General features: G+C 44.7%; 1 protein-coding gene across 1 annotated transcript; it reads right to left on the bottom strand.

Moving 5' to 3' along the window:
- Nucleotides 1-3,890: 3,890 nt before the first annotated feature.
- Nucleotides 3,891-26,543, bottom strand: dpysl2b (dihydropyrimidinase like 2b). The gene is made up of 14 exons (XM_021602553.2): nucleotides 26,232-26,543; nucleotides 18,869-18,957; nucleotides 18,466-18,650; nucleotides 17,700-17,864; nucleotides 15,967-16,028; nucleotides 15,095-15,175; nucleotides 9,292-9,360; nucleotides 9,049-9,169; nucleotides 8,736-8,892; nucleotides 8,426-8,567; nucleotides 8,015-8,185; nucleotides 6,901-7,080; nucleotides 6,108-6,282; nucleotides 3,891-5,553 (listed from the first exon to the last, which is right to left on the bottom strand). The coding sequence occupies exons 1-14, from the start codon at nucleotides 26,277-26,279 to the stop codon at nucleotides 5,462-5,464; spliced, it is 1,737 nt and encodes a 578-aa protein (XP_021458228.2). The 5' UTR covers nucleotides 26,280-26,543; the 3' UTR covers nucleotides 3,891-5,461.
- Nucleotides 26,544-27,309: the final 766 nt, after the last annotated feature.

Below are 27,309 nucleotides of genomic sequence, written 5' to 3' on the forward strand. Positions count from 1 at the left end.
TGTGTGTGTCTGTGTGAATGCTTGCATGTGTGTGTCTATAGCCCTGTTTATACCTGGAGCTAACATGGGTGCTTTGTCCTGATCTCGTCTACATTCTGATTGTGCCCACATTTTCAGACGTGTCTACACATGGTATTACAATGTGTTTGTTATCTGTCCACTGTGTCTGCATTGTGACAAGATTTCCTGGTCCCTTACTTTGTGTAATCATGATTACTTGATGTAATCAGTCAATGCTGCCAACTGTCAATGATTTTAGAGGGCGGAATAATTATTTCAATGGTTTCTCTGTCTAGATCTGTCTACACTTGTAAGATATCCAGACACCTGTCAAAAAATGTGAGCACAATCTGAATGTGTACAAGATCAGGACAAAAGTTAGAACCAGGTATAAACGGGGTTTGTGTGTATACAGTATATTGTGGAGACACGATGGCAGCGCCAGCGTTGACAACTGGTTTATAATATCTGAGTCAATGGGTGCTCCACCACAGCGTTGGATGACTGGTAGATATCTGTGGCCTTGTAGAGGAACTCTGCGTAAATGCTGTGATGTGAAGCTTGTGGTGCCCTCTTAAAGATGCAATTCAAGGGCCAACAAATCCTGGGTCAGCAGAGGTATGTGGATCCCACCCAACTAACCAAAAGCTTATATACAGACGGTGACACACTGAAACAGTGTGATTCTGCAGCAGCAGTTCATTTTTTAGAAAAGCAGGGTTGGGAAGAAAACGTGTGTGTGGAAAGAGTTCTACAGAGTGTATGGCTTCCATACAGCTAATCTGCCACAGACACCATGCTCTTCTAGTAGCACCAGGTCCGGAGGGGTTGCTATGGGCAAATTCCGATCTTACAAGTGTTGCCATGACAAACAAAAATCGGGGCCCAGGGTGACTCAAGGGCCTCATAGTCAAGGCAACAGAGGGCAACAATGGAAGAGCCAGAGAGAGAGAGAAAGAGGGAGAGAGAAAGAGCTGGGTCGAAAAGAGCAGACATACTTTGAGTCTCAGGAGGGCTCATGCGCTCCTGGCTGACAGATCTTATTTGTGCTTTGGCAGGCCCCTTGCTCCACCCTCCAGTCTATGGGAATAGAGGTATGAATCATGTTAACCCTGCGTCCCCCTCCGTTTGAGAGAAATGCAGTCCAACACCAAGCAAGCAAGAGACTCACGCTGAAAAAATACCAATACATTGGCCAGGGTTTTCCATGGGATGAGAAGAACAACTGGAGAATCTAAAATCTTAAATATTGTTAGTCATCACAGTAAAATAATAATGACAAAAATAATCACAACAATAACCATAATCTGAATAATGATGACCATAATATCTCAATGAGAATGATATAAAAGTGAAGAGGCAAAGAGAAAATAAAGTGAGTTTTTGCTCAGTCATGTAGCCTACTCTTCACATTTGAGGGCGGAGACTTGTCCGAGCCTTAATCTTACGTGCCAGACAGTACAGTTTGGACACAGCTACTCATTCAAGAATTTTTCTTCATTTTTACAATTTCCTACATTGTAGAATATTAGTGAAGGCATCAGAATGATTAAATAACACATATGGAATCATGTAGTAACCAAAAAAGTGTTAAACAAATCAAAATATGTTATATTTGAGATTCTTCAAAGTAGCCACCATTTGCCTTGATGACAGCTTTGCACACTCTTGGCATTCTCTCAACCAGCCTCGCGAAGTAGTCACCTGGAATGCATTTCAATTAACAGGTGTGCCTTGTTAAAAGTTAATTTGTGGAATTTATTTCCATCTTAATGCTTTTGAGCCAATCAGTTGTGTTGTGACAAGGTAGGGGTGGGTATACAGAAGATAGCCATATTTGGTAAAAGACCAAGTCCATATTATGTCAAGAACAGCTCAAATAAGCAAAGAGAAACGACAGTACATCATTACTTTAAGACATGAATGTCAATAAATCTGGAAAATGTCAAGAACTTTTCATCAAGTGCAGTCGCAAAAACCATCAAGTGCTATGATGAAACTGACTCATGAGGGCCACAGGAAATGAAGACCCAGAGTTACCTCTGCTGCAGAGGATAAGTTCATTAGAGTTACCAGCCTCATAAATTGCAGCCCAAATAAATGCTTCACAGAGTTCAAGTAACAGACACATCTCAACATCAACTGTTCAGAGGAGACTGAATCAGGCCTTCATTGTCAAATTGCTGAAAAGAAACCACTACTAAAGGACACCAATAAGAAGAAGAGACTTGCTTGGGCCAAGAAACACGAGCAATGAACATTAGACTGGTGGACATCTGTCCTTTGGTCTGATGAGTATAAATTTGCAATTTTTGGTTCCAACTGCCATGTCTTTGTGAGACGCAGAGTTGGTGAACGGATGATCTCCGCATATGTGGTTCCCACCGTGAAGTATGGAAGAGGTGGTGTGATGGTGCTTTGCTGGTGACACTGTGATTTATTTAGAATTCAAGGCACACTTAACCAGCATTGGTACCACAGCATTCTGCAGTGATATGCCATCCCATCTGGTTTGCACATAGTGGGACTATCATTTGTTTTTCAACAGGACAATGACCCAACACACCTTCAGGCTGTGTAAGGGCTATTTGACCAATAAGGAGAGTGATGGAGTGCTGCATCAGATGACCTGGCCTCCACAATCACCCGACCTCAACCCAATTGAGATGGTGTGGGATGAGTTGAACCGCAGAGTAAGGGAAAAGCAGCCAACAAGTGCTCAGCATATGTGGGAACTCCTTCAAGACTGTTGGAAAAGCATTCCAGGTGAAGCTGGTTGAGAGAATGCCAAGTGTGTGCAAAACTTTCAAGAAGGCAAAGGGTGGCTACTTTGAAGAATCTCAAATATAAAATATATTTTGATTTGTTTAACACTTTTTTGGTTACTACATGATTCCATATGCGTTATTTGTAGTTTTGATGTCTTCACTATTATTCTACAATGTAGAAAATAGTACAAATAAAGAAAAACCCTTGAATTAATAGGTGTCCAAACTTTTGACTGGTACTGTATGCATATACACAATTCTGAGATATAGTCATCTGGCTGCATTAGATCATCCAAACCCTGACTGGAGTGACCCTTTCACCTGAGTGATTGAACACTAACAAGCAGACCTCCCTCTCAACCCCGTCTAATCTCGTTCCCTGTAGGCGGTCACACTGAAGTGTCAAACTTTAATTTCCCTGCTATGGATTCCTTATACACATATACCATTACTACCCTGAAAGAGACTCTACCTTCTAAGGGCTTCCTATGAGACCTTAACACAGCCAGGAAAACCAAGGGTCCAAGACACAGCACAGTGCTGGAAGGACATACAGACACCCCTTGTTCTGTGAGTGCATGCGTGCGAGTGCGTGTGTCTAACAGTGTGAGTGAGTGTGTCTGTCACAGTGTGAGTGAGTGTGTCTGTCAGAGTGTGAGTGAGTGTGTCTGTCAGAGTGTAAGTGAGTGCGTCTGTCAGAGTGTGAGTGAGTGCGTCCGTCAGAGTGTGAGTGAGTGCGTCTGTCACAGTGTGAATGTGTTGCTCTGTGTTGAGTCATGGAGAGGAACAGGCGAAACACTGCAGAACAGCAACTTTTAGGCCAGGATCTCGCTGACATGCGAGTGAAGGTAGAAAAACAGCTGCCAGACTGCTTTGCCTTAATGAAAACCAGACCGTGCAAAACAAAGGGCCATTACCAGCACTCCAGGTCTGAGACCCAAGGAGTAGTGCACTGGGACCAGTGTGTGTCCCATCCCTTACACATTAACACTGCACACGAGTTAGATATACATTACTCCATGTCTACTTTCAAGCTCAGATGAATAGTGTTCAGCCTCAGGCCACTACTTACAGAACGACACCAAATATAAGAACAGTTAAAAACTAAAACATTAGAACATATTAAGTAAGCATGGTTGTTTTTAAAGGAGCATTATCAGTGGAATACGAAATAACAAAATCTGGCACCTTTGTATCGGTTAACATCAGCTATTTTACATTTTTATCTTACCAGCATAAGAATAATACAAAATCGAACTATCAGTACAACTTCTGTGGGTTCAGGCACATAAAGAGTTAAAAAGGAAAAGGGGAGTGCATGAATTAAAAAGAGGAGGCCGGGAGCAGAAAGACATTCAGTCTTCTGAATGCACTGGTTGGTACTGAGACATTCTAGAACAGAGGGAGGGATGCTGCCTGCAACACTGTCAATTAAATGGTGTATGAATCTCAAAGATCCCATTACAGTGATAGATCACAATCCCCTTCAGGCGAGGTATATGGGCACATACTGTACTATAGCGTAGCTGAGTACGAGTGTGGCACCATCTTGCAAAGAGGGTGAGTTGAACGAGGCTATGAAAAATTGGGCATTCCCTAGTATTCTGACAAATCTTCCTTCCTTCGCTGCCGCCCGGTTACACTCCTCCCAACATCCTACATTTGAGTCACATCTCCTCTCATGGGCCGTTAAGTTCCATGATGGCCTCTCCCTGGGAGACGTAATACAGCGCTCTATTCACAGCCTGCCAAAACCCCTTCTCCTCTAATCTACTGGACTTTCCTGGCTCAACAGCAGCTTCCAAATATGGACCATGTTTTTTCAGTCCATTTATTCCTTTAAACAAAGCTACTGGTGGGATGACATGAGATGAGCACCAGTGAGAAACTCCTTTAAGGTTTTCAACAGTGGTTCAGCTTACTACTAATCTCATGCCTCATCCCATAACCCGGAGGACGAGGATGGCATACTACCAGCTTTAAACAATAACAATGGACAAGTCAATAAATTGTGTTGATCGTAGCCAGTGCTGTATTGATCTTAACCGTGTGGGAGAGGACGAGCACAGTGGAGGGCAAGGCTGTATAAACAGTATAGAACAAACACAAACCAGTGAAAATATCAATATTGAGGAAAGCATAAGCGACTTATCTCTTCCATGTTTGTTCACTACATAATGTTAGCGCAACTAATCTGATGTAGAACATGTTACCCATGTGTCTTCGTACTTCAGTTACCCTACATTGAAAATGAAAAAAGACTAACGGAAACAGATTGGACTTCCTCCATGCAAATGCGACATGCACTGTCTTGACCTTTTGGCCGTGTTAAAACTGCTCAGTCTAGTCTCACTTGACCCCTCTACTATAACATGAACATCAAAAACTAAACTGAATGATACATGGCAGGAAGAAAGTACAGTAGAGAACACTAAATAATACAGTCAAAAGTGCTCAAATAAGGGCTGTTGTTTTCGTCTCTTTTTTTTCTTCCAATGAGGCAAATTTTTTATAGGCGTCTGCTTTATAGTGGGGTGTCGGGGGAGAGAGAGTGGGGGAGAGATGTACGGAGCGGCAGACGGGGGAAAGAGATTGAGGAGGGGAGAATTGGTTTGGCTCCTGGTGGAATGGCCCCTAGTCCCTGATGCCCCTCTCCTCAAGCCCTCGTTTCCCCTGGTGGCCAATGGGAGGGGTTAACCCAGGCTGGTGATGTTGGCCCTGCCACCAGGTGGCTCCACAATGCGCTGGGTGTTACGCCGAGGAAGGTTGTCATCAACTTGAGCACCTACAAGTACAGAAGAGGAGGAGGAAGTCAATATCACTGTGTTATGACATTTTCATTGTTATGAACATATCAGAGTTTATCATCAAAACTATGATAGGTATAGGCCTCCCGGGTGGCGCAGTGCCACCAGAGACTCTGGGTTCGAGCCCAGAGCCGGAGCCCGGCTAAGACCGGGAGGCCCATGGGGCGGTGCACAATTGGCCGGGTTAGGGGGGGTTTGGCCGGCAGGGATATCCTTGCCTCATCGCGCACTAGCGACTCCTGTGGTGGGCTAGGTGTACGGTGTTTCCTCCGACACATTGGTGCGGCTGGCTGCGCGCTGTGTTAAGAAGCAGTGTGGCTTGGTTGGGTTGTGTTTCGGGGGACGCATGGCTCTCGACCTTCACCTCTCCGGAGTCCTTACGGGGGTTAAAGCGATGAGACAAGACAGTAACTACTAACAATTGGACACCACGAAATTGGGGAGAAAAAGGGGGGTAAAAAAAAAGATAGGTATAATGTCAGATAGATATCTCTAGTGAATGGATTCATGGATCCACCCCAGTGCTCCTCACCAGATAGGCTGAACCCTGACTGGTGCAGGTTGCGGACAGGCTGGGCGCCGGCTACTGCCTGCTTGGCTGGAGAGCTCTTGGCAGAGGAGGCAGGAGTCATAGTTTTGGGTGTGACTGACACCTCACAGACAGGCCCGTCATACAGCCCCCGGGGAACACCCCTTAGCTCAGCCAGCTGGAGAACAGGGAGGAGGCAGAATCAAGAGTCAAGATCAAACAACCCAAACCTACTGCATGGGTTAAACCCCCCCCAAAACACTATAAATAAAACTTAAGTCGACCTCAGATCGATTGTCTGCAGGGTGAAATTAACTTACCCTTTCATGTAAACGAACTTCCCCTTTCATGTAAATTAACCCCCCGTTTCATGTAAATTAACCTCCCCTTTCATGTAAATTAACCTCCCATGTCATTTAAATTAAGTTCCCCTTTCATGTAAAAAAGCTTTTAGGGAAAGATGATCATTTTGAACATTAAACTGTGAGTTTGACCAGCTCCAGTCCTTTTCAATTCGATTAAACAATATATATACAGTATATACCTTAAAAAATATATAATAACTACTGTACAACCAAAAAATCCATATGATGGAAATCTGTTGCAGTGACAGAACTTTTACCCTGCTACTGAAACGCAACATCCAACTTGTCAGCAAATACCCTCATCTTATCATGAGTCAACAACTTAACATGATACAGAGTATTTGAAAAGGAAACCCACTCCCTTGGAAATAAAACACATCAATGCAAAAGACAGCACACCACGATGACGCAGTTCCAAAACAGTGCCTTACCCTGCTGCGGGCCTTTATCCTCTTGTAGACGTAGTCCGAGAAGGGCTTCCGGCCCACGAAGCGGCCGCACCCCTCGGTGGTGTGGAGGTTCCCCTCCTCCAGGACGATCTTACCCTGGCTGATCACTACCAGGGGGGCGCCACGCACCTCCACACCCTCAAAGATGTTGTACTCCACATTCTGGAAGAGTGACAGGGGAGACAGAATGTAGTACAATAGATCATTTTTCTTATGATTTGTGTGAGTTGATTGGTTTTAGTACTAGTGTGGAGGACCTCCATCCTTTGCCAGTGAACTGCTGTTTTATAGTGGGCCAAATCATGTTCAAATCATTAAGTGTCCCCTATGGGTTTGGAAAAGGATAGATAAATGGCAATTGAAAACCCCTCCTGAGATAGAATCATTGATCACCACAGACCATTGATTTAGCCAGGCAGCGAGGAGCAGAGTTACCAGGCACTTACAAGGATGGTGTGGGCAGTGGAGAGCAGTGTGGAGTGTGACCACCCTCGTAAAAACTACTGGCTGACTAGGACTGAGGTCATGGCCATTTAGTGGGCTCCACAGGGCTTAGAAAAAGCATGAGATCACCAAGAGGCTGGACCACCCATTACACACACACTATGTCTCTCTGAATGACCAATTTTCCCCATGTACATTAGTCAATTTCATGACCAAATGGAAAGAAAGAAACCATAGAACACAGAGAGGTAGAGCAATTAGATTGCAAAAGCACACACACGGACATACACACGCACGCACACTGTGATTTGCCTGCTAACAATAAAAAATGACATGTTCCTGTACTCTGGCAGAGTTTGGGGGTGACATCACTCCTCTGAGTTACCATAATGCCCACGCCCTAGAGCTGGGGAACCCAACCAATCATGCGTGGTCAGGAGTCAGATGACCACAAAAATACCAATATGGTAATTTCATAGAACCATTGCAATTCAACTTCAAGTTCACTTGAATGTTCAAAGTTTAACTATTTAATTTTGGGCAGTTTCCCGAAGATGAATCTGTGGTGTAATACCATATGGCTGGATATACAGTAGACTGCGCTTTTCTGAAGATATAATATTTGTGCATAGTGAGTGTGTGACTGACTGACCGAGTTGTGGCTCTTGGCTGAGATGATCTTGGTGACGTCTGGGTCCCAGAGGACCAGGTCGGCGTCAGAGCCCACAGCGATGCGGCCCTTACGGGGGTACAGGTTGAAGATCTTAGCAGCGTTGGTGCTGGTGACCGCCACAAACTGGTTCTCATCCATTTTGCCTGTCACCTGGATGAGCCAGGGGAACACAGAGAATGGGGCAGTTAACTTTGGGAGAAAATCACATTTTTATGGATACAGATGAGTGTGTACGCAATTGTTGTGTGAATGTGCAAATTCACACAATGCATACACATTCTACACATGATGTACACTGTACGTTCTACTGTATATATTATGTACTGTATATGAGTATACTGTATGTTCTATATATATATATATATATATATAAAACATGTAGTCCCTCACCACACACTTGTCCCAGATGAGGGACATTCTCTCCTCAGTGCCGTTGGTACCCTCGGGGATGAGGGTGAAGTCGTCTTTGCCCACGGCGCGCTGGGCAGTGTTGAAGGTGCAGTGGGCACTGCCAGTCACCTGAAGGTCTCCACTGGGGAGGAAGGCACAGGACAAGAGATTAGACTGTGCCACCTGGACTCTGAGTGGGATGATTGTCCTACTTTACCTTGTCACCATGATAACAGTTTACACCATATGAATATGGATATTTGTCCATATGGCCCAATCCAATGTAATGGTGCTGAGTTAGTGCTCTCACCAGGAGAGCAGGGAGCTGAGATAGTCGGGCGTGGTCGGGTCTGGGCTGAGGGGCGGGGACGTGATGAAGGCGGCGGCCTTGGCCCAGTTCTTGCTCCAATAGTGTGAGCCGTCTGTGCCCAGGCTGGCAGTGATTGGCTCCCCATACACCACCGTGCCTGCAAGGCCAATCAGAAACATAATGTGATTACAAAATTAATGATGTTATTTACCTATTATGGTGCCTCTCCCTTCTTTTGGCTCACACATGTGCATCTTCCCTTCATCTTTCTGTATGTTTGTACCCTAGCAACAGCCTAGCAACAGTCTCTCACCCTTCTTCCTGGCCTGAGCGATGACATCAGCAGCACTCTTGCTCATCACCTTAGTGACGTAGAGGGGACAGTTGGTCTGATTGGCTACTGTCACTGAACGATTAATAGCCTCTGCCTCCACCTGAAAGACACACCCAGGGTTCAGAGGTCAAGGTGACCATGCAAGGACGCATTTTGAAAATAGAAAGGGAAGATAAAAACAGAGAGGTAAGAACTCTGAGGTCAAATGCTGATGCATTATACCTCTTCAGGACGGCTCAAGACGTGTCCCTCAGGTCCAGTGATGCCCTGCTCCAGGATACGACGCTGCTCCTGCATGGACAGAACAGGTACGCTTTAAAAATGTCCAGTGTTTGATATTATAGATCGGGTTTTGATAGTCCAGCAAATGGTGTATTGTTAGCTGGGCTTTGGCGGTATACTGTATATACCATATACCGGGGTATTTGGGAATAGCCACGGGATGGTTTTTCCATACTGTTGAAAGCCAGTCACCTGTTTGTTTGTAAATAGCACAACGGGATAAAGTGGGTGCAGGTGAGCCCAGCTGTGTTGTCCGGCTCTGTATTGACAGGGGTCGCTTTTTATTTTGAAAGTCAACAGCGTTTTTTTTGCTTCAATAGAGTGATCAGGGACGTGCAACTACTTCTAATGTTTATCATAGAAAGAATGTAGCCAGGTACATTTGCTAATGTTTTGCTTGAAGTGAAACTTGGCTACACAGAGAAAAGTACCGGAGAAAAGTAGCTACACATCAGTCAGTGCTGTCTGGTGATAGAATGCCTGTTTGTGAATTCTCATCCGAGTAGAGAAGTGAAACTGAAGCACAACATTTGTCAGATGCCGAGCAGAAATTACAATAAGAAGCATTTTTAGATGAGCTCTTACAAAACGCAGCAAGATATTTATTGTGTTTTATCTTTTCTTTCTGCGTGAAAAATGCTGAATTCTGAGTTAACGCGACTCCTAAGTTTAACTTGCTAGTTATCTAAGTAAGTGGCTGAATTAATAAGGTGACGAGGCATCATCTGCCGTGTTTGAGAAGTCAAAGTCCTTTGGATGAGTTATCTGTACAGTTGCCAGTGCTATCTTGATTTCCTTGCTTTTTTTTCTCCTCTCCGTCTGCTCCCCCCCTCTTCTCTGAGCAGAGCAGGCAGGCCCGTTGCCCTAGCAACTCCAGACTCCACAGACACAGTGTGTACACAAGTACAGTTTGTCCTTTAGACAAACATGCGTCCAAACTTTGTTCCTTTTGTGGCAACCCGGGGGCCAGCAGGGAGCTACAAGGAAAGAGCAGGACCGTAGTCAGCTCCAGAGGGCTACAGAGGCTAAGGTGAGTCAGCACCTTGGACAGCTCTACAGGCACCGACTGGGGCTGGTGATTCAACACCCATACTACCCAGTCCAGGTGCTGCAAAATTGGACCTGGAATTGGTCCCACCGTTCCTTCGTTACCCCAAATGGGTATAAGTAGAGGTGCAGTCACTCGGGCGCTTGGGTAGACAGGCAGAGGGTACTCCTAGACCCCAGAAAAACAGCAGTGAGTATGATAAGCACCTCGATCAGACGACAAAGAAGATACTAGGTCATGTTTGACTCAACTTTCTCTCTTCCTTTTGTTTGGACCCAAAGCAAGAGGACCCATTCCCAGACACAACGACTCCCAGCACAAGTATTGAAACCCCAGACTCATCACTCTCACTCTCGTTTTTGTGGACACTTTAAGCACCAGCTGTCAGAGCAGCTCACAGATCACTGCACCTATACATAGCTCATCTGTAAATAGCCCATCCAGTCTACCTCATCCCCATACTGTATTTATTTATTTATCTTGCTCCTTTGCACCCCAGTATCTCAACTTGCATATTCATCTTCTGCACATCCTACCATTACAGTGTTTAATTGCTATATTGTAATTAATTTACCACCATGGCCAATTTATTGCCTTACCTCTCTTATCCTACCTCATTTGCACATGCTGTATATAGATTTTTCTACTGTATTATTGAGTGTATGTTTGTTTATTCCATGTGTAACTCTGTATTGTTGTATGTGTTGAACTGCTTTGCTTTATCTTGGCCAGGTCACAGTTGTAAATGAGAACTTGTTCTCAACTGGCCTACCTGGTTAAATAAAGGTGAAATAAAAAAATGAAAATGAACACAGACGGTCCGAGGAACAGCCACACTGAACACAGCGACCCACCCGTTACATGAGAAGCCTTTCAGATGTATTTCTCCCCTCCCCGTTCCCCCCAATCTTTATTAAAGAACAACTTTTGTTTAAGCACCGCAAAACCGACTCTCGCCATCTTATTTATTGTGTGTCCTATTTATTGTCCCCTGGGCTGCCACAATTTGCACAATGTCTCTCGTTCACGTTTGCTTGTAAATGTCCAAACTCACCAAAAATGACACACACACAAACACACACACACACACACGAGCTGGATTGACTGTCTTTGCAAATCGCTTATTTTCGTTTTCGCTCATTAGCATATTTAGCTAGCAACCCCCTTGGAAATTCGTTATTAATTGTGCTAATTTTGTTAGCATTCTGTGTTTGTTTGGCACCCCCTTGTGTACTAAGTCGGCAATATTGAGAAGATCGGTGTGACAATATCAAATCAAAGTTTATTTGTCACGTGCGCCGAATACAACAGGTGTAGTAGACCTTATAGTGAAATGCTTACTTACAGGCTCTAACCAACAGTGGAAAAAAGGTATTAGGTGAACAATCGGTAAGTAAAGAAATAAAAACAAGAGTAAAAAAAGACAGTGAAAAATAACAGTAGCGAGGCTATATACAGGCACCGGTTATTTGGGCTGATTGAGGTGGTATGAACAATGTGATATGGTTAAAGTGACTATGCATATATGATAAACAGAGAGTAGCAGTAGCGCAAAAGAGGGGTTGGTGGGTGGTGGGACACAGTGCAGATAGCCCAGTTAGCCAATGTGCGGGAGCACTGATTGGTCGGCCCAATTGAGGCAGTATGTACATGAATGTATAGTTAAAGTGACTATGCATATATGATAAACAGAGAGTAGCAGCAGCGTAAATGCAAATAGTCCAGGTAGCCATTTGATTACCTGTTCAGGAGTCCTATGGCTTGGGGGTCAAAACTGTTGAGCCTTTTTGTCCTAGACTTCGCACTCCAGTACCGCTTGCCATGCGGTGGTAGAGAGAACAGTCTATGACTGGGGTAGCTGGGGTCTTTGACAATTTTTAGGGCCTTCCTCTGAGACCACCTGGTATAGAGGTCCTGGCTTGCAGGCATCTTAGCCCCAGTGATGTACTGGGGTGTACGCACTACCCTCTGTAGTGGCTTGCGGTCGGAGGCCAAGCAATTGCAGTGATACAACGCTCTCGATGTTGCAGCTGTAGAACCTTTTGAGGATCAGAGGACCCATGCCAAATCTTTTAGGTTTCCTGAGGGGGATTAGGCTTTGTCGTGCCCTCTTTACGACTGTCTTGGTGTGTTTGGACCATTCTAGTTGGTTGGTGATGTGGACACCAAGGTACGTGAAGCTCTCAACCTGCTCCACTACAGCCCTGTTGATGAGAACGGGGGCATGCCGAGGTCCACCTTTTCCTGTAGTCCACAATCATCTCCTTAGACTAAGTTACGTTGAGGGGTAAGTTGTTCTTCTGGCACCACCCGGCCAGGTCTCTGACCTCCTCCCTATAGGCTGTCTCGTCGTTGTTGGTGATCAGGCCTACCACTGTTGTGTCGTCTGCAAACTTAATGATGGTGTTGGAGTCGTGCCTGGCCATGCAGTCATGGGTGAACAGGGAGTACAGGAGGGGACTGAGCACGCACCCCTGAGGGGCTCCAGTGTTGAAGATCAGCGTGGCAGATGTGTTTCTACCTACCCTCACCACCTGGGGGCGGCCCATCAGGAAGTCCAGGATCCAGTTGCAGAGGGAGGTGTTTAGTCCCCGGATCCTTAGCTTAGTGATGAGCTTTGAGGGTACTATGATGTTGAACCCTGAGCTGTAGTAAATTAATATTATTCTCACATAGAAGTTCCTTTTGTCCAGGTGGGCAAGAGCAGTGTGGAGTGCAATAGAGATTGCATCATCTGTGGATCTGTTGGGGCGGTATGCAAATTAGAGTGGGTCTGGGGTTTCTGGGATAATGGTGTTGATGTGAGCGATTACAAGCCTTTCAAAGCACTTCATGGCTACGGATGTGAGTGCTACGGGTCTGTAGTCATTTAGGCAGGTTGCCTTCGTGTTCTTGGGCACAGGGACTATGGTGGTCTGCTTGAAACATGTTGGTATTACAGACTCAATCAGGGACATGTTGAAAATGTCAGTGAAGACACCTGCCAATTGGTCAGCACATGCCCGGAGCACACGTCCTGGTAATCCGTCTGGCCCAGCAGTCTTGTGAATTTTGACCTGTTTAAAGGTCTTACTCACGTCGGCCGCGGAGAGCGTGATCACACAGTCGTCCGGAACAGCTGATGCTCTCATGCATGCCTCAGTGTTGCTTGCCTCGAAGCAAGCATAGAAGTGATTTAGCTCGTCTGGTAGGCTTGGGTCACTGGGCAGCTTGCGGCTGTGCTTCCCTTTGTAGTCTGTAATAGTTTGCAAACCCTGCCGCATAAGACAAGCGTCGGAGCCGGTGTAGTATGATTTAATCTTAGCATTGTACTGACGCTTTGCCTGTTTGATGGTTCGTCGAAGGGCATAGCAGGATTTCTTATAGCCTTCTGGGTTAGAGTCCCGCACTTTGAAAGTGGCAGCTCTACCCTTTAGCTCAGTGCGAATGTTGCCTGTAATCCATGGCTTCTGGTTGGGGTATGTAATATGTACGTACAGTCACTGTGGGGACGAGGTCCTCGATGCACTTATTGATAAAGCCAGTGACTGATGTGGTGTACTCCTCAATGCCATCAGAAGAATCCTAGAACATGTTCCAGTCTGTGATAGCAGAACAGTCCTGTAGTTTAGCATCTGCTTCATCTGACCACTTTTTTTATAGACCGAGTCACTGTTGCTTCCTGCTTTAATTTTTGCTTGTAAGCGGAATCAGGAGGATATAATTGTGTTCGGATTTACCAAATGGAGGGCGAGGGAGAGCTTTGTACGCGTCTCTGTGTGTGGAGTACAGGTGATCTAGAATTTTTTTCCTCTGGTTGCACATTTAACATGTTGATAGAAATTAGGTAGAACTGATTTAAGTCTCTGGCTACTAGGAGTGCCGCCTCTGGATGAGCGGTTTCCTGTTTGCTTATTTCCTTATACAGTTGACTGAGTGCGGTCTTAGTGCCAGCATCTGCCTGTGGTAGTAAATAAACAGCCACGAAAAGTATAGCTGAAAACTCTCTAGGCAGATAGTGTGGTCTGAATTTTATCACAAAATGCTCTACTTCAGGCGAGCAAAATCTAGAGACTTCCTTAGATTTCATGCACTGGCTGTTGTTTACGAATATGCACAGACCGCCCCCCCCTCGTCTTACCGGAGTGTGCTGTTCCATCTTGCCGGTGCAGTGTAAATCCCGCTAGCTGAATATCCATGTCATCATTCAGCCACGATTCCGTGAAACACAAGATATTACAGTTTTTGATGTCCCGTTGATAGGATATTCGTGATCGTACCGCGTCTAATTTATTGTCCAATGATTGCACGTTGGCGAGTAATATCGATGGAAACGGCAGCTTTCCAACTCGTCTTTTGCGAATCACTCCACTCTGGGGGCACCCCACTCTGTGTCCTCTATACCTGCGTCTCTTCCTCTTGACAATAACTGAGATGTTGGCCTTGTCGGGAGTTCGGAGAATGTCCTGTGCGTCCTGCTTGTCGAAGAAGAAATACTAACCTGAGGTGAGTGATCGCTGTCCTGATATCCAGAAGCTCTTTTTTTGCCGTAAGATACGGTTGCAGAAACATTATGTACAAAATAAGTTACAAATAACGCGAAAAAAAACAAACATAATAGCACAATTGGTTGGGCGCCTGTAAAACTGCTGCCATTTCTTCCGGAGCCATTTTAGAGAGAGAAAACCGCCTTACCCCATTAGCCTCAGGTCTTACCTCAGCCACAATGTCTCCATTCTCAGCATGGACCTGAGCGATGGCCCCCAGGTCCCGGATCACACTGAACACCTCATAGACCTACAGGACATAACCATGTCAGCAGCCTGAGACAACCACAGATGGGTCATAGAACAGACAGGGTAAAGTTAAATGAGGATACTCTGATAGCGGAGCAAAGTGAACAATAATGCCAATTTCACATCATGCAAACTCACTCTGAAGGTCTCAAATACAACAGTGGTAGAGGAGAACCTGTTACTGATGTATGAGCGATGTGTGAGTCTTGTATGAGTCATCTCCCAAAAGCCAGAAATATAATAAAGAGCTACCATAGGTTGCCTTGGGAGACCTGCACAAAACAGAATGAAATGCTCTGGCCAAGCAGCCTGAATGCATTCCTCACACAGGTGCAAAGACCAACGCGGGCCGTTTTCAAAGGAGCCTCCAGTCCAAGATTAATCTGTTTCACCATGAGTCAGACACAAAGACTTGGACTGGTGCATTCTTTCATCGTCCCTTACTCCCACTGGAGACACACACAATTAATGCCTCAACCTCCCCCACCCTCCCTCCTCAACTCAGCCCAGAGCAGGCCATGGGATATGCTGGGTGGGGAGGGCTGGAGAGCTACAGTATATAAAGTCTTACAGTGCATGTAATTGAGCATTCAGTGTGATTTTGTCCCATAACTTTCAACAGTACAGTTAATGTGGTGCAAAAAGAGGTGAATTCCTTTCATACTTTTTTCTTAAAGATTATTTTAACCATTCATGTCCTTTGTGGCGGTAGCGATCGATGTGTGTTTCCTGGAAGACAAACAGGGAGCCAACGTTTAAAAAAAAGCTACCATATGATAAGGTAAGTCATACCTGAGAGTCAGCAAGCTGGAAAACACCCTTATAAGCCAGATAGACAAGGAAAGAGTTGACACCTGAGGAGAGAGAGCACGTATCAAAGGAAGGTACAGACAGTTGGGATGAGAAACAAAGAGAGGCGAAGAGACCAGTAACATATGAACATACAGTACACCAGTCAAAAGTTTGGACACACCTACTCATTCCAGGGTTTTTCTTCATTTTTACTATTTATTATTAATTTATTATTTATAGAATAATAGTGAAAACATCAAAACTATGAAATAACACATATGGAGTCATGAAGTAGCCAAAAATGTGTGAAACAAATAAAAATATATTTGAGATTTGAGATTCTGCCTTGATGACAGCTTTGCACACTCTTGGCATTCTCTCAACCAGCTTCATAAGGTAGTCACCTGGAATGCATTTCAATTAACAGGTGTGCCTTGTAAAAAGTACATTTGTGGATATAAGCCAATCAGTTGTGTTGTGACAAGGTAGGGGGGTATACAGAAGAAAGCCCTATTTGGTAAAACACCAAGTCCGTATTATGGCAAGAACAGTGAAAATAAGCAAAGAGAAATGACAGTCAATCATTACTTTAAGACATGAAGGTCAGTCAATACAGAAATTTAAAGAACTTCAAGTTTCTTCAAGTGCAGTCGCAAACCCAGAGTTACATATGCTGCAGAGGGCAAGTTCATTAACGTTACCAGCCTCAGAAATTACAGCCCAAATAAATGCTTCACAGAATTCAAGTAACAGTCATCTCAACATAAACTGTTCTGAGGAGACTGCGTGAATCCGGCCTTCATGGTCGAATTGCTGCAAAGAAACCACTACTAAAAAACACCAATAATAAGAAGAGACTTGCTTGGGCCAAGAAACACGAGCAATGGACATTAGACTGGTGGACATCTGTCCTTTGGTCTGATGAGTATAAATTGTCCAAATTTGAGATTGTTGGTTCCAATCATCCTGCCTTTGTGAGACTAGGTGAACGGATGTGTGGTTCCCACCATGAAGCATGGAGGAGATGTGATGGTGCTTTGCTGGTGACACTGTAGGTGATGTATTTAGAATTCAAGGCACACTTAACCAGCATGGCTACCACAGCATTCTGTAGCAATACACCATCCCATTTAGTTGTGCTTAGTGGGACTATCATTTGTTTTTCAACAGGACAATGACCCAACACACCTCCAGGCTGTGTAAGGGCTATTTGACCAAGAGAGTTATGGAGTGCTGCATCAGATGATCTGGCCTCCACAATCATCTGACCTTAACCCAACTGAGATGGTTTGGGATGAGTTGGACAGCAGCGTTTGGAAAAGCAGCCAACAAGTGCTCAGCATATATGGGAACTCCTTCAAGACTGTTGGAAAAGCATTCCTCATGAAGCTGGTTGAGAAAATTCCAAGAGTGTGCAAAGCTGTCATCAAAGCAAAGGGTGGCAATTTTGAAGAATCTAAAATCTAAAACGTGTTTTTATATTTGTAACACTTTTTTGACTACTACATGATTCCATGTGTTATTTCATTGTTTTGATGACTTCAGTATTATTCTACAATTTCGAAAATAGTAAAAATAAAGAAAAACCCTTGAATGACTAGGTGTGTCCAAACTTTTGACTGGTACTGTACATGTAGGAAATCTAGCAACCATACAGAAAGAGAAAACATGAACACAACCAATCAAAATGTACTATATCACATTATGAGATGTTAATGTGGATGTGTCTGTACCGTGGTCCTTGACAAGGGCCTCCATCTCCTCCTGGACTCCCTTGTGCCACTCAGTGATGTCCACATGTAGAGAGTAGTCACAGCACGACTTGCTGTCCGCCCACTCACGCCACTGCTCAAAGGCAGACAGCAAACTGACCCCGGGTTCCGGAACCACGTGGTCAACTAGTGGACACACACACATACAATTGTTTAGTAAATTGGTTCATTCTTATTGTTCTGGTCGCATTCAACCATGATATGCAGCAGGTCAGATTAAAAGCCTAGATCAGGATCTTGCATCATGTTTCATCCACCAGATTGTACTGTACTGCACTGTGACCCAGTAAGCCTCTGTTTCGTGACGTGACCCATTTACAGAGATGGCTCTGTGGACTTTGCAGTGCAGAGCAGCAGGAGTCAGCATTCTGCACGATGTGATAAAGCCACCTTACTCATCAGGAATCTGTGTAACTGCTGAGCAGGGAGATGGACCTTTACGAGGCAGCTAGGATATTCAGTAGAACTCTAGGAACGCTACAGACAGGCCATGCTATTACTGAGCAATAAGGAGGAGAGTGGATAAACAACTAGAAAAAAGTTTTGGACGTCCTCCCTAGTCCACTTTTCACAGCCCTCAGCAGCACTTGGTGGCACGCTAGTCTGTAGCAGATGAGACTTTATGGACTCAGGACCTGGTGCTGCCATAGATGGAGCTGGCACTGTGCCCTGCCCATTACTCTTGAGAGGGGGAGGACAGAAAGTGGGTAGGTGGTAGTGTACATACTGATCATGGTAGTGCCCCCTGCCAGAGCGGCGCGGGTGCCCTGGTAGAAGTCGTCGACCGAGGTCATGCCCCGGTCGGGCATCTGGAAGCGTGTGTGCACATCAATGCCCCCTGGCATCAACATGCGCCCGTGGGCATCGATGGTCTTCACCCCACCGGGCACTATCAAGTTCTCGCCAATTTGTCTGGGAGTCAGAGGAAGAGAGATAACGAGAGAGAAGGGAAAGCAAGAGAGAGAGAGTGAGAAAGAGAAAAAGAGAGAGTTGTTATAGAGTTATAGACTGCAATTTAGTCTGTAAAAGCAAACAACGACCAGTGTTAAAAGTCTAACGCATGGTAAGGATGGTACAGAGGTAGTTAACCTCTGAGAAGTAGAGCATGTAGTCGTCGTTGTGAAACTCACTTGATATGACCATCCTCCATGTAGATGTCAGCACAGAAGGACTGGTCATCGTTCACGATTATCGCCCCTTTGATCAGGAGACGGTCACTCTACAAGATCATTTAAAAAATATATATTATTGGATGAAGAATTCACTGTGAATCAAGATAATGTTTCTTTATGTGTCAATTCATCCTGTAAGGGATGGGTTGCCAACTGTCATTCATTCATTCATTAGTTAGTATACACATGTCCAGTTCTCTTCATTCTCACAGAGTTAACACAGTAAAGTAAGCGTTCCTTTAGGAAAAGCCTTTAATGTCAGTGTGGGAAAGCAGACACCAGAATGTAACGGACAAAGAACGTCCTGGGCATTTATATGGCCTAATAAAAATGAGCTCATGATGGTGAGTATTGTATTTGGCACCACCGCAATACCAGCCACTTTCTTTACAGGAAGCATCAGCTAACACTGTGCTATTAATATACTAAATACAGACACGTAAAATACTAAAGACAAGCCAAAAGACTTAACCCCCCTACATGTCCCTGCCGTCCCATCACCCCCACCATGGTGGGACGTTCCGACTGCCTCTCTGCTGTATTGGGCGGTGTCACATCATGTGTGATGTTCTGCCTTGTTGTGTCATGGGGATATTAGGCTTCGTCCAAGTGAGTTCTGTGATGATAAGGAACAACTTATCCTCCCACAATGTTTATGGTTGCCCCAACTGGTTGTGTTGGGCTGGCATGATCTATTTGATTATGGATGGCTTGTGTTGTAAGTCTCTCTCTCTCTCACACACAGACGCGCAGACACACACCACACACACACACACACACACACACACACACACCACAGAGGAAGAAGCAGTTCCATGCAGGGATAGTTTGGATCAGCACCAGATCTTGGGTGAAGCTTGTTCAACCATTACAGTATGTGAGTGAGAAAGAGAACGGGACAGAAAGTGTTTGGGATTGTAAGAATAAAGGAGAGAGAGATCGAGAAGCGGAGCAATAGGAGAGAGGGAACGGGAGTTCAATCGGAACCAAAGACACAGAGATACAGCAGCGGGGGAGGATCTGAGTTGAGCAGCAGCCTAGAATGAGTCTTAAAGAGAGACTGCGTGATCAATGCTTCATGCACATCCTAATACAGGAAGGGAGAAAGGGAACGCAGATGTACAGTGTGCTTATTACAGATGGCTGAATACAGTATGTCGTGACCAGGAACAAAATATGGAACATGCATCTTCGAATGGATAATTGACTAGGTAGGATGATACCAGCTTGGCTCAAAATGAGGGTGAGGAATGCACTGATGAATCAATGACAAGCAGCAGAGCACGCCACAGGACACGCCCCTCCGGCATCCTCACTGGGAATCAGTCTTCCATACCTCTGTCACCAGGCCACTTGTTTCTGTGCGAGACAGAGAGGGGAGAGCCGGCCCCCTGGCACCTCCCTGTGTTGCCTCAGTGGCGACGGCCTACTCTCCAAAAGTGGAGAGGCACAATTCTGGTCACGAGGCATTTAGCCCCCTCCACAAACAAAGGTTGCTCTGTTTGAGTTTCAGCCTCTAGCGTGTTTCCCTGCTAGAAGCCCTGGCCTCAAGCAGAAATGCTTTCCAACGGGGTTCACAATGCCCCGCCCGAAATGCATTTGGACTAAAGAATAGAAAACTCATCTCTATGACATTGACATGCTTTGGTATATTTTTTCCCCAACAAAAGTGGTTACTTGTTCCCTGCCAACTGACAAACATTCTATAAAACAAAGACACACGCAGAAACGCACGCGCACACACATTTCTCTCCTCTCTTTCAAACAAACCCCCAAAGAATGTATTATTAGTGATGACTATGTCAGGACATTTTGAATAACTCGTGTGACAGGAGTGATGAACCCAGTCCATTCTCACATCTACATGATCCCATCCTGTTTCAGCAACTGTTCACTGAACAAAAAAATCAAGTGGTTGACTATCACTATTTCATTATTTGTCGTGCCATTTCACATATACAGTGCATTCGGAAAGTATTCAGACCCCTTCCCTTTTTCCACATTTTGTTACGTTACAGCCTTAATCTAAAATGATTTTTTTCTTCATCAATCTACACAATACCCCATAACGCCAAAGCAAAAACAGGTTTTGAGATGTTTTTTTTTGCAAATGCAAAAAAAAAAAAAAAACTGAAATAACTTGTAACTGTTTTTTCCCCTCATCAATTTATTCCATTTTAAAATAAGGCTGTAACACAATGTGGAAAAAGTCAAGGGGTATGAATACATTCCAAATGCACTATAAATTGGAGGCCTTTACCGAAATCCATTCATAAACATTCATACAACTATGTGTGAGACAGCCATGATCTAAAAACTATAATTACATTTTTAGATGCTCTTACATTACCAAAAATGGCAAGAAAGGTTCCAGAAAAATGTGGTCCTGTGTCAGGATTACAAGTCATTCTCTGTCACTCTTAGTAAAGGTCCAATGATAACAACAGTCAAGAGCTTTTAAACTCAATCTACTGTGTTTTGTTTATAAACGTGCACGCCTATTTCATGTTTCTTCTTATTTTAACCTACTTAGCGGTTCTTGTTTTTAAAGAAGCATTTGCAGGTCAAAGTCAGTACCCAATCTGCTTGGCCTGTGATCGTCCATCGGGCATCATGTTTTTAGAGAGCATCTATCTTTTGATTGTTCTGGACCTGAGCCAAACATGACAGTGAACCAGTTCTATCCACACACAAACAGGATATTGACTCAATTGAACAGGGTTTTAACTCTTAGACAAATAATATGCCTAGGGTGTTGGTCAATGTTTAATATCAACAACAGGTCATTAATCTCTGACCAACTAATACAGACCTAATACAAATTATTCAATTGAGATTTAAGTGTAGAAGCCGTTTTCAGAAATTCCCTAAACTGCAAAAACAAATCTGAACCAAGCCCAGCACCAGACTAGAGCCTGGATAGGTTAGAGGTCAATCAGAGATAGACTGATGGATTGATGTTGCATTGAACCATCCTCTCTCCACGCTGTGTGGCAGATCAGTCCAATGTATCATGTTTTAGAGGGCTCGAATTAAAGACTACTGCTGTGTAGTTGAAGACGTGACATCAAACGTTAAAATTGAAACCATTAGGCAAAGACGTTATTCACACATTGCATGAAAGCAATAGACAGGGCCCATTTCTACTGGGCCTGAGCAACCTTCCTCGATCGAAGACAAACACTCTCAAATGAGGTAACCAAGGAACAGCATGTGTTGTTCTCTCCCAGTGGAAAACTCCCAGGGAACGTGAGCTGGAGCTGGGGTGAAGAAGCATCAAGCACGCCTAATCCAAATAGTTACTGATCCAATAGTTTCTTTCCAGTGGATGGGTGAACAGGAAACCGCCCTCAGGCCCCGTCAGCTCTATGTCCCCTGGATCTGGAATAGCCACAGTCCCCCTGATCAAAGACTGCAGGAGCTGCTGGGTGGCTGTCTGGTTTAAAACACACAGACTATGACTGCTACTGTACAGACGCTCCAATTTAGAAGCATGGATTTTGTTGAGTCAACCATCTGTACTGTGTAGCGGCCGCCGGATCCTCTTAAAAGAAAAAGGAAACCTTGAGAGAAATCCCAGGTTGCACTGGGGCACCATTCCTTCCCCTATCTTCCTGTGCCCAGCTGCTGAAGTGGACATAAATAAACACTATCTCACATTGGAGGGTTTATGAATGGGGATATGCTGGATTATTTCTCACAGCGTAGAAGGGAAAAAAAGTGTTCTTGGCAGGCAGTCAGTGTCCCTTAGAACTAAGAGTGTGCTTTGTGTAATGTGTGAACATGGAATTTCCCAGGCCACAGTGCATAATGGGATTATTGTGGGAGAATGGCGGGCTGGAGATGAGCAGCGGCAGGCTGGACTGTCTTTAGTAACAGAGACTGATCTAACAGGAAGATACAGGGGCCGTGTCTGAAATCTGGCTTGCCTACTGCTTACTTCAATTGCATACTGTGTACTAATCGTACTAACTACATACTATTTAGAACATACCGTTTAGTAAAAAACGAATGCAGTACACACAAATATCAATACTAGTATCATCCATACTCTGAAGGTGTCATATAATGTGCAATTGCATGGAATCCACCATTTGTTCATTTTGGTAGATTGCGTCCCCTTGTCTGATTATCAGCGGTAGACAAAAACACGCGAGTCTCGAAAGACGATTCTCTTCCTCAATAATGGGCAGCGAACTCTACTAAATTAAAAGCCGAAATGAGTATGAAATCATGGCATTTAAGGCATACTGAATTTCACATTCTATATACTGTAACTTGTATTTTCGCATACCCAAAATGCATACTATTTAGAATGCTGGTAGTGGTATTCTGACATGGCCAGAGGCTTCTGGATAAAATGGCATCCACAGTGGCCCTATCCCAGGTATTCCACTGACTCCTGAACTCTTGACCCCAGAGCCTGGGAACAACAGGAAGACCTCTCTCATTAAAGTATTCATGATATGTCCGTCCTGCAGTTAAGTCCATCAGTTTTATACAGGAACCCTTTAGAGTCCTCCCCTTAAATTACAATAAATACAAACATCTATTTCTGTTTCCGCATTTTCCAATGGTAACTTTGAGTGAGTGAGTGTGTGACTGTAAATGAACCTAATCATATTCATGAGAGAGTTGGATGAGTCATCTTTTGAATGCAGCCCCAGGTGGTGATTTTAGGATGACATTCATATTTGATGAGGCGTCTCTGAAGTGTGCTGCTTCCTAGTCTGCAGCTGACCACTCCAGCTGGTGACGACAGCCTCGTACTGCAGCCTGCCTGCTGCCCTTTGACTTTCCAATCTCAACAACTGTGTGTGTGTGTGTGTGTGTACGCCTATGTTTCTGTGGGGGGTGTTTGTCATAATCACCCAACCAAAAAAAATCACAATTGACTTAACATGAAATACAGAAAGTAGCATACAAGCACATTCTTTGTGTGTATCTATAGTGATCGTGTGTTTGGTTATGCAGTGAATTGTTTTAGTATGTTAGATTGACTGTACTTTATTCTTACTCTCTCAGTTTCTCTTTCATTCATCTCTCTCTATCTGCCCTCATGTTCTCTTTCCCCTGGCACAGAGTATATGTTCTATATCTGAGTCAGCTGTTAGGGCTACTATGGCTCCTGATCCTCTGATCTAACACTTACTGTTAGGCTCTTTAGGGAATCTACTCCAGAACTGGGTGAAGACAGGGCAAAGCCTGGAGCGCGAGGATGATAAACTGATCTAAAACCACAAAACACATTCATACACATATGATATACACATAGATATACATCTACCTTGAAACAGTGACGACACTCCCTGGCTGCTGATCCTGTGTTATGATAATTGATAAATGCATGAAATAAGAAGGATATGACCTGGATAAGCAGAAGATTGTTGGACAGTACGGGGAAGGGGATTGTTTGGTTCCATAAATGTGTGTGTGACAGGCTGTCTACATGACAGGCAGACAACACAGTGTGCTCACTGCTCCCTGCCATAGGGGTGTGGCACACATACACACAACTGCGGCTGCTCCCTTGGTACTGCATTCTGTCACCCTTGGTACTGCACTCGCAGTCACCCTTGGTACTGCACTCTCAGTCACCCTTGGTACTGCACTCGCAGTCATCCTTGGTACTGCACTCACAGTCACCCCTGTTTATCTGTCTGTCTATCCATTTTGCGCTTTCATCTCTTGCAGTCTGAAATATGGGCTACTTTAGGCGTACCTCTCTATTCTTTCTCTGTCTCTCCCGTCATCCTCATGTTGGACAATGGCTGAGTTTAGCAACAGGAGTTCAGAGAGGGATGAGGACAGCTCAGTAGAAGGGCCAGAGCACCGCAGAATGATAGCGTGTGTGACTATGTGAATAGATCATTAGGTGGGGTATCCCTAGCCTGCTCCCTTCACCGGGTCATGGCTGGCGGCTGCCGTATCCATATGAGCAGGCTGTGGGATGTGACAGGGTTTAGGCCAAACCTGCATCAGTTTTGTCAGACCCAGCCAGCCTGACAGCCTGCTGGAGTAACCAACCGGGATGCCAGCCAAAGCCCCTTTCAAATTGCTTTCTTTGTCCACAAAAAAAGCTCACATTCACACGCAATGAGGAGAGAGGCACTTTTCCAATAAAAGCTTAGACTGTTATAGATCTTCAGGACATCCATTACATGGAGAAGTAGGCCTATGGTCTTAAGACAAAGGCCAAAAGGTGTTTTTCAACTGTGTATTGAAGCATAGGTAGGTTCATTGCAATGTGGTTGGGAAGCATGAATGTTGGATTAATAGTTGAGGGGTTCATATAGACCACTGGAGACGAAAACCTATAAATGATGCAGTTCAGCAATATAAATATGGAAAGACATGCGGGAGTCTATAGTCGTTTTTGCCCCTTTCCCTTCATTAGTGTGGAGGCTGAGAGACACGGCAGGAAACTGGAGCCTCTGCCGCCCCCCTTTCATTCTTCTTCTCTTGTCATTTTCCTATGATTTTCTCTCCTCGCCATGATTTAAAATCTTGGGCGAGACATGGTTGCTGACTTGCCCAGAGTCACACAAAATCCGTAAACAATAACGGGTTATATGTCCTAAACCCGGCTATATATAAATAACAATTTTACCGAATTCACCGGAGTTGGAATTGTCCAGAAAAACGAATCCGACATTGCAGCGGATGGGCACAGGCGAGAAAGCTAATGCATTTGCTCCACCCGTTGGCGAACGGTGATAACCGGCCAGATACTGTTCTCTGACAAAGAACATCGGCATGGAAATGTCCCCTATAATGCGGGTCCGCGAAACCACAGCCGTGCGACTGAATTAATTGTACATGTGGAAATGATTCAAGGACAACATTGATTTCAATGAGTCTTACAAGAGCCAGATGTGATTTGGCCTATCCAAAGTTGGCCAGCTAGCCTCAGGCTCTCATCTTGTCAAATAAAGACAATTTAGATAAATTAAGTCCTTGAAAGACAGCCTATGCTCTGAACGATCACGCGTGTTGACCCGATAAGCAAAACTGTAATAGCCCATTTTAGCCCATTGTCATTTGAAAGATCATTTCTTTACATAGTCTCAAAAATGTGGCCTCTCCATGTTAATCCTAAAGACCCCGTTAATTACACCAAGAGCTCGTGCAGAATGCATTTCACAGTTTATGCAAACAGGTCGTTCACCTTTGAGATGTAGCCTAAAGCTACCCGAGAGAGCTTCAACTAATTCGGATCACAAGCCTCATTTTAGCGATGCACATCTTTGCTGGTGAACGGATAGTTGTAGCAATACATGCACAATGTTCAATGGAATGAATACATGTTTTCCTAACTCACTGTAATGCGGGGAATGTTCTTCTTGCCCTGATAGCCTTGCCCAGACATCTTCGCTGTTCTGCTCTTGCTGCGCTTAATGGACCGCTATCAATGAAATGGGTGTTCAGAATAGTGCGGTTTGCCGGGTGGATAAGGCCGGTGTGGAATAGGCAAGGAAGTTAGCAGCAAAGAGAGTGTACAATTCCAAAAGGAGTCGTGCGTCCTAAAGCGGGAGGCCACCACTCGCAGAATCTAGGGAAAGAACCGCAGCTCCAAATCACGTCCTCTCTCTCTCTCCTGTTCTCCGCTGATGCGCCAAACCTTGCCAGACGGACTCACACCGAGGGAGGGAGGGACAGACACTATTGACGAAGCCCTACGTGCATGCGCAGAGCCCCGCCCTGATCCATTGAGAAATCAGGAACTATGCTATGCATTTCTCAATCTGAATTAGGGAGTACAGTTTTAGCTACACCCCTGCAAAGCCAGCTGTGAGATGCTCAATGCAGAAAAACTTTCAAATTAGCTAAATTACTAATGCTTTCTTTGAGGAAAACAAAACCGTCCTACATGAAAGCACCTGTTGTTCATGATGACTCTTGCTCTCCATGGCTGATCTGAGTAAAGCTTTTAAACAGATTAACAATGCAAGGCTGCAGGGCCAGACAGAATACCAAGGCATGTTCTCAGAGCATGCGCAGACCAGCTGGCAAGTGTCTACACAGACATTTTCAATATCTCTTTGTACCAATCTCAACATGTTTTAAGCTGATCACCATTGTCTGGGTTCTCAAGAACTCAAATGTAACTTGTCTAAATGACTATCACCCTGTAGCACTCACATCTGTAATTATAAAGCGCTTTTAAAGGCTGCTCATGACACATATGAACACGATCATCCCAGACACTCTGGATCCATTCTAATTTGCAAACCGCCCCAACAGATTCACAGGTGACGCAATCTCAATTGCACTTCACACTGCCCTCTCCCACCTGGAAACGATGGGTAATAACTGTGAGAATGCTGCTCATATACTACAACTCAGCATTCAACACCATGGTCCCCTCCAAACTCATCACAAAGCTTGGAGCCCTGAGT

This window comes from Oncorhynchus mykiss, chromosome 5 (assembly GCF_013265735.2).
Source record: "Oncorhynchus mykiss isolate Arlee chromosome 5, USDA_OmykA_1.1, whole genome shotgun sequence".
Classification (NCBI taxonomy): Eukaryota; Metazoa; Chordata; class Actinopteri; order Salmoniformes; family Salmonidae; genus Oncorhynchus; species Oncorhynchus mykiss.

Coding starts and splice junctions, on each gene's coding strand:
- dpysl2b (XM_021602553.2), bottom strand. CDS start 26,279: ATGTCTGGGCAAGGCTATCAGGGCAAGAAGAACATTCCCCGCATTACA. Junction 8,186..8,425: donor TCATCTGGGACAAGTGTGTG/GTGAGGGACTAC, acceptor TGGCTCATCCAG/GTGACAGGCAAAATGGATGA. Junction 7,081..8,014: donor CAGCCAAGAGCCACAACTCG/GTCAGTCAGTCA, acceptor TCACTCTTCCAG/AATGTGGAGTACAACATCTT.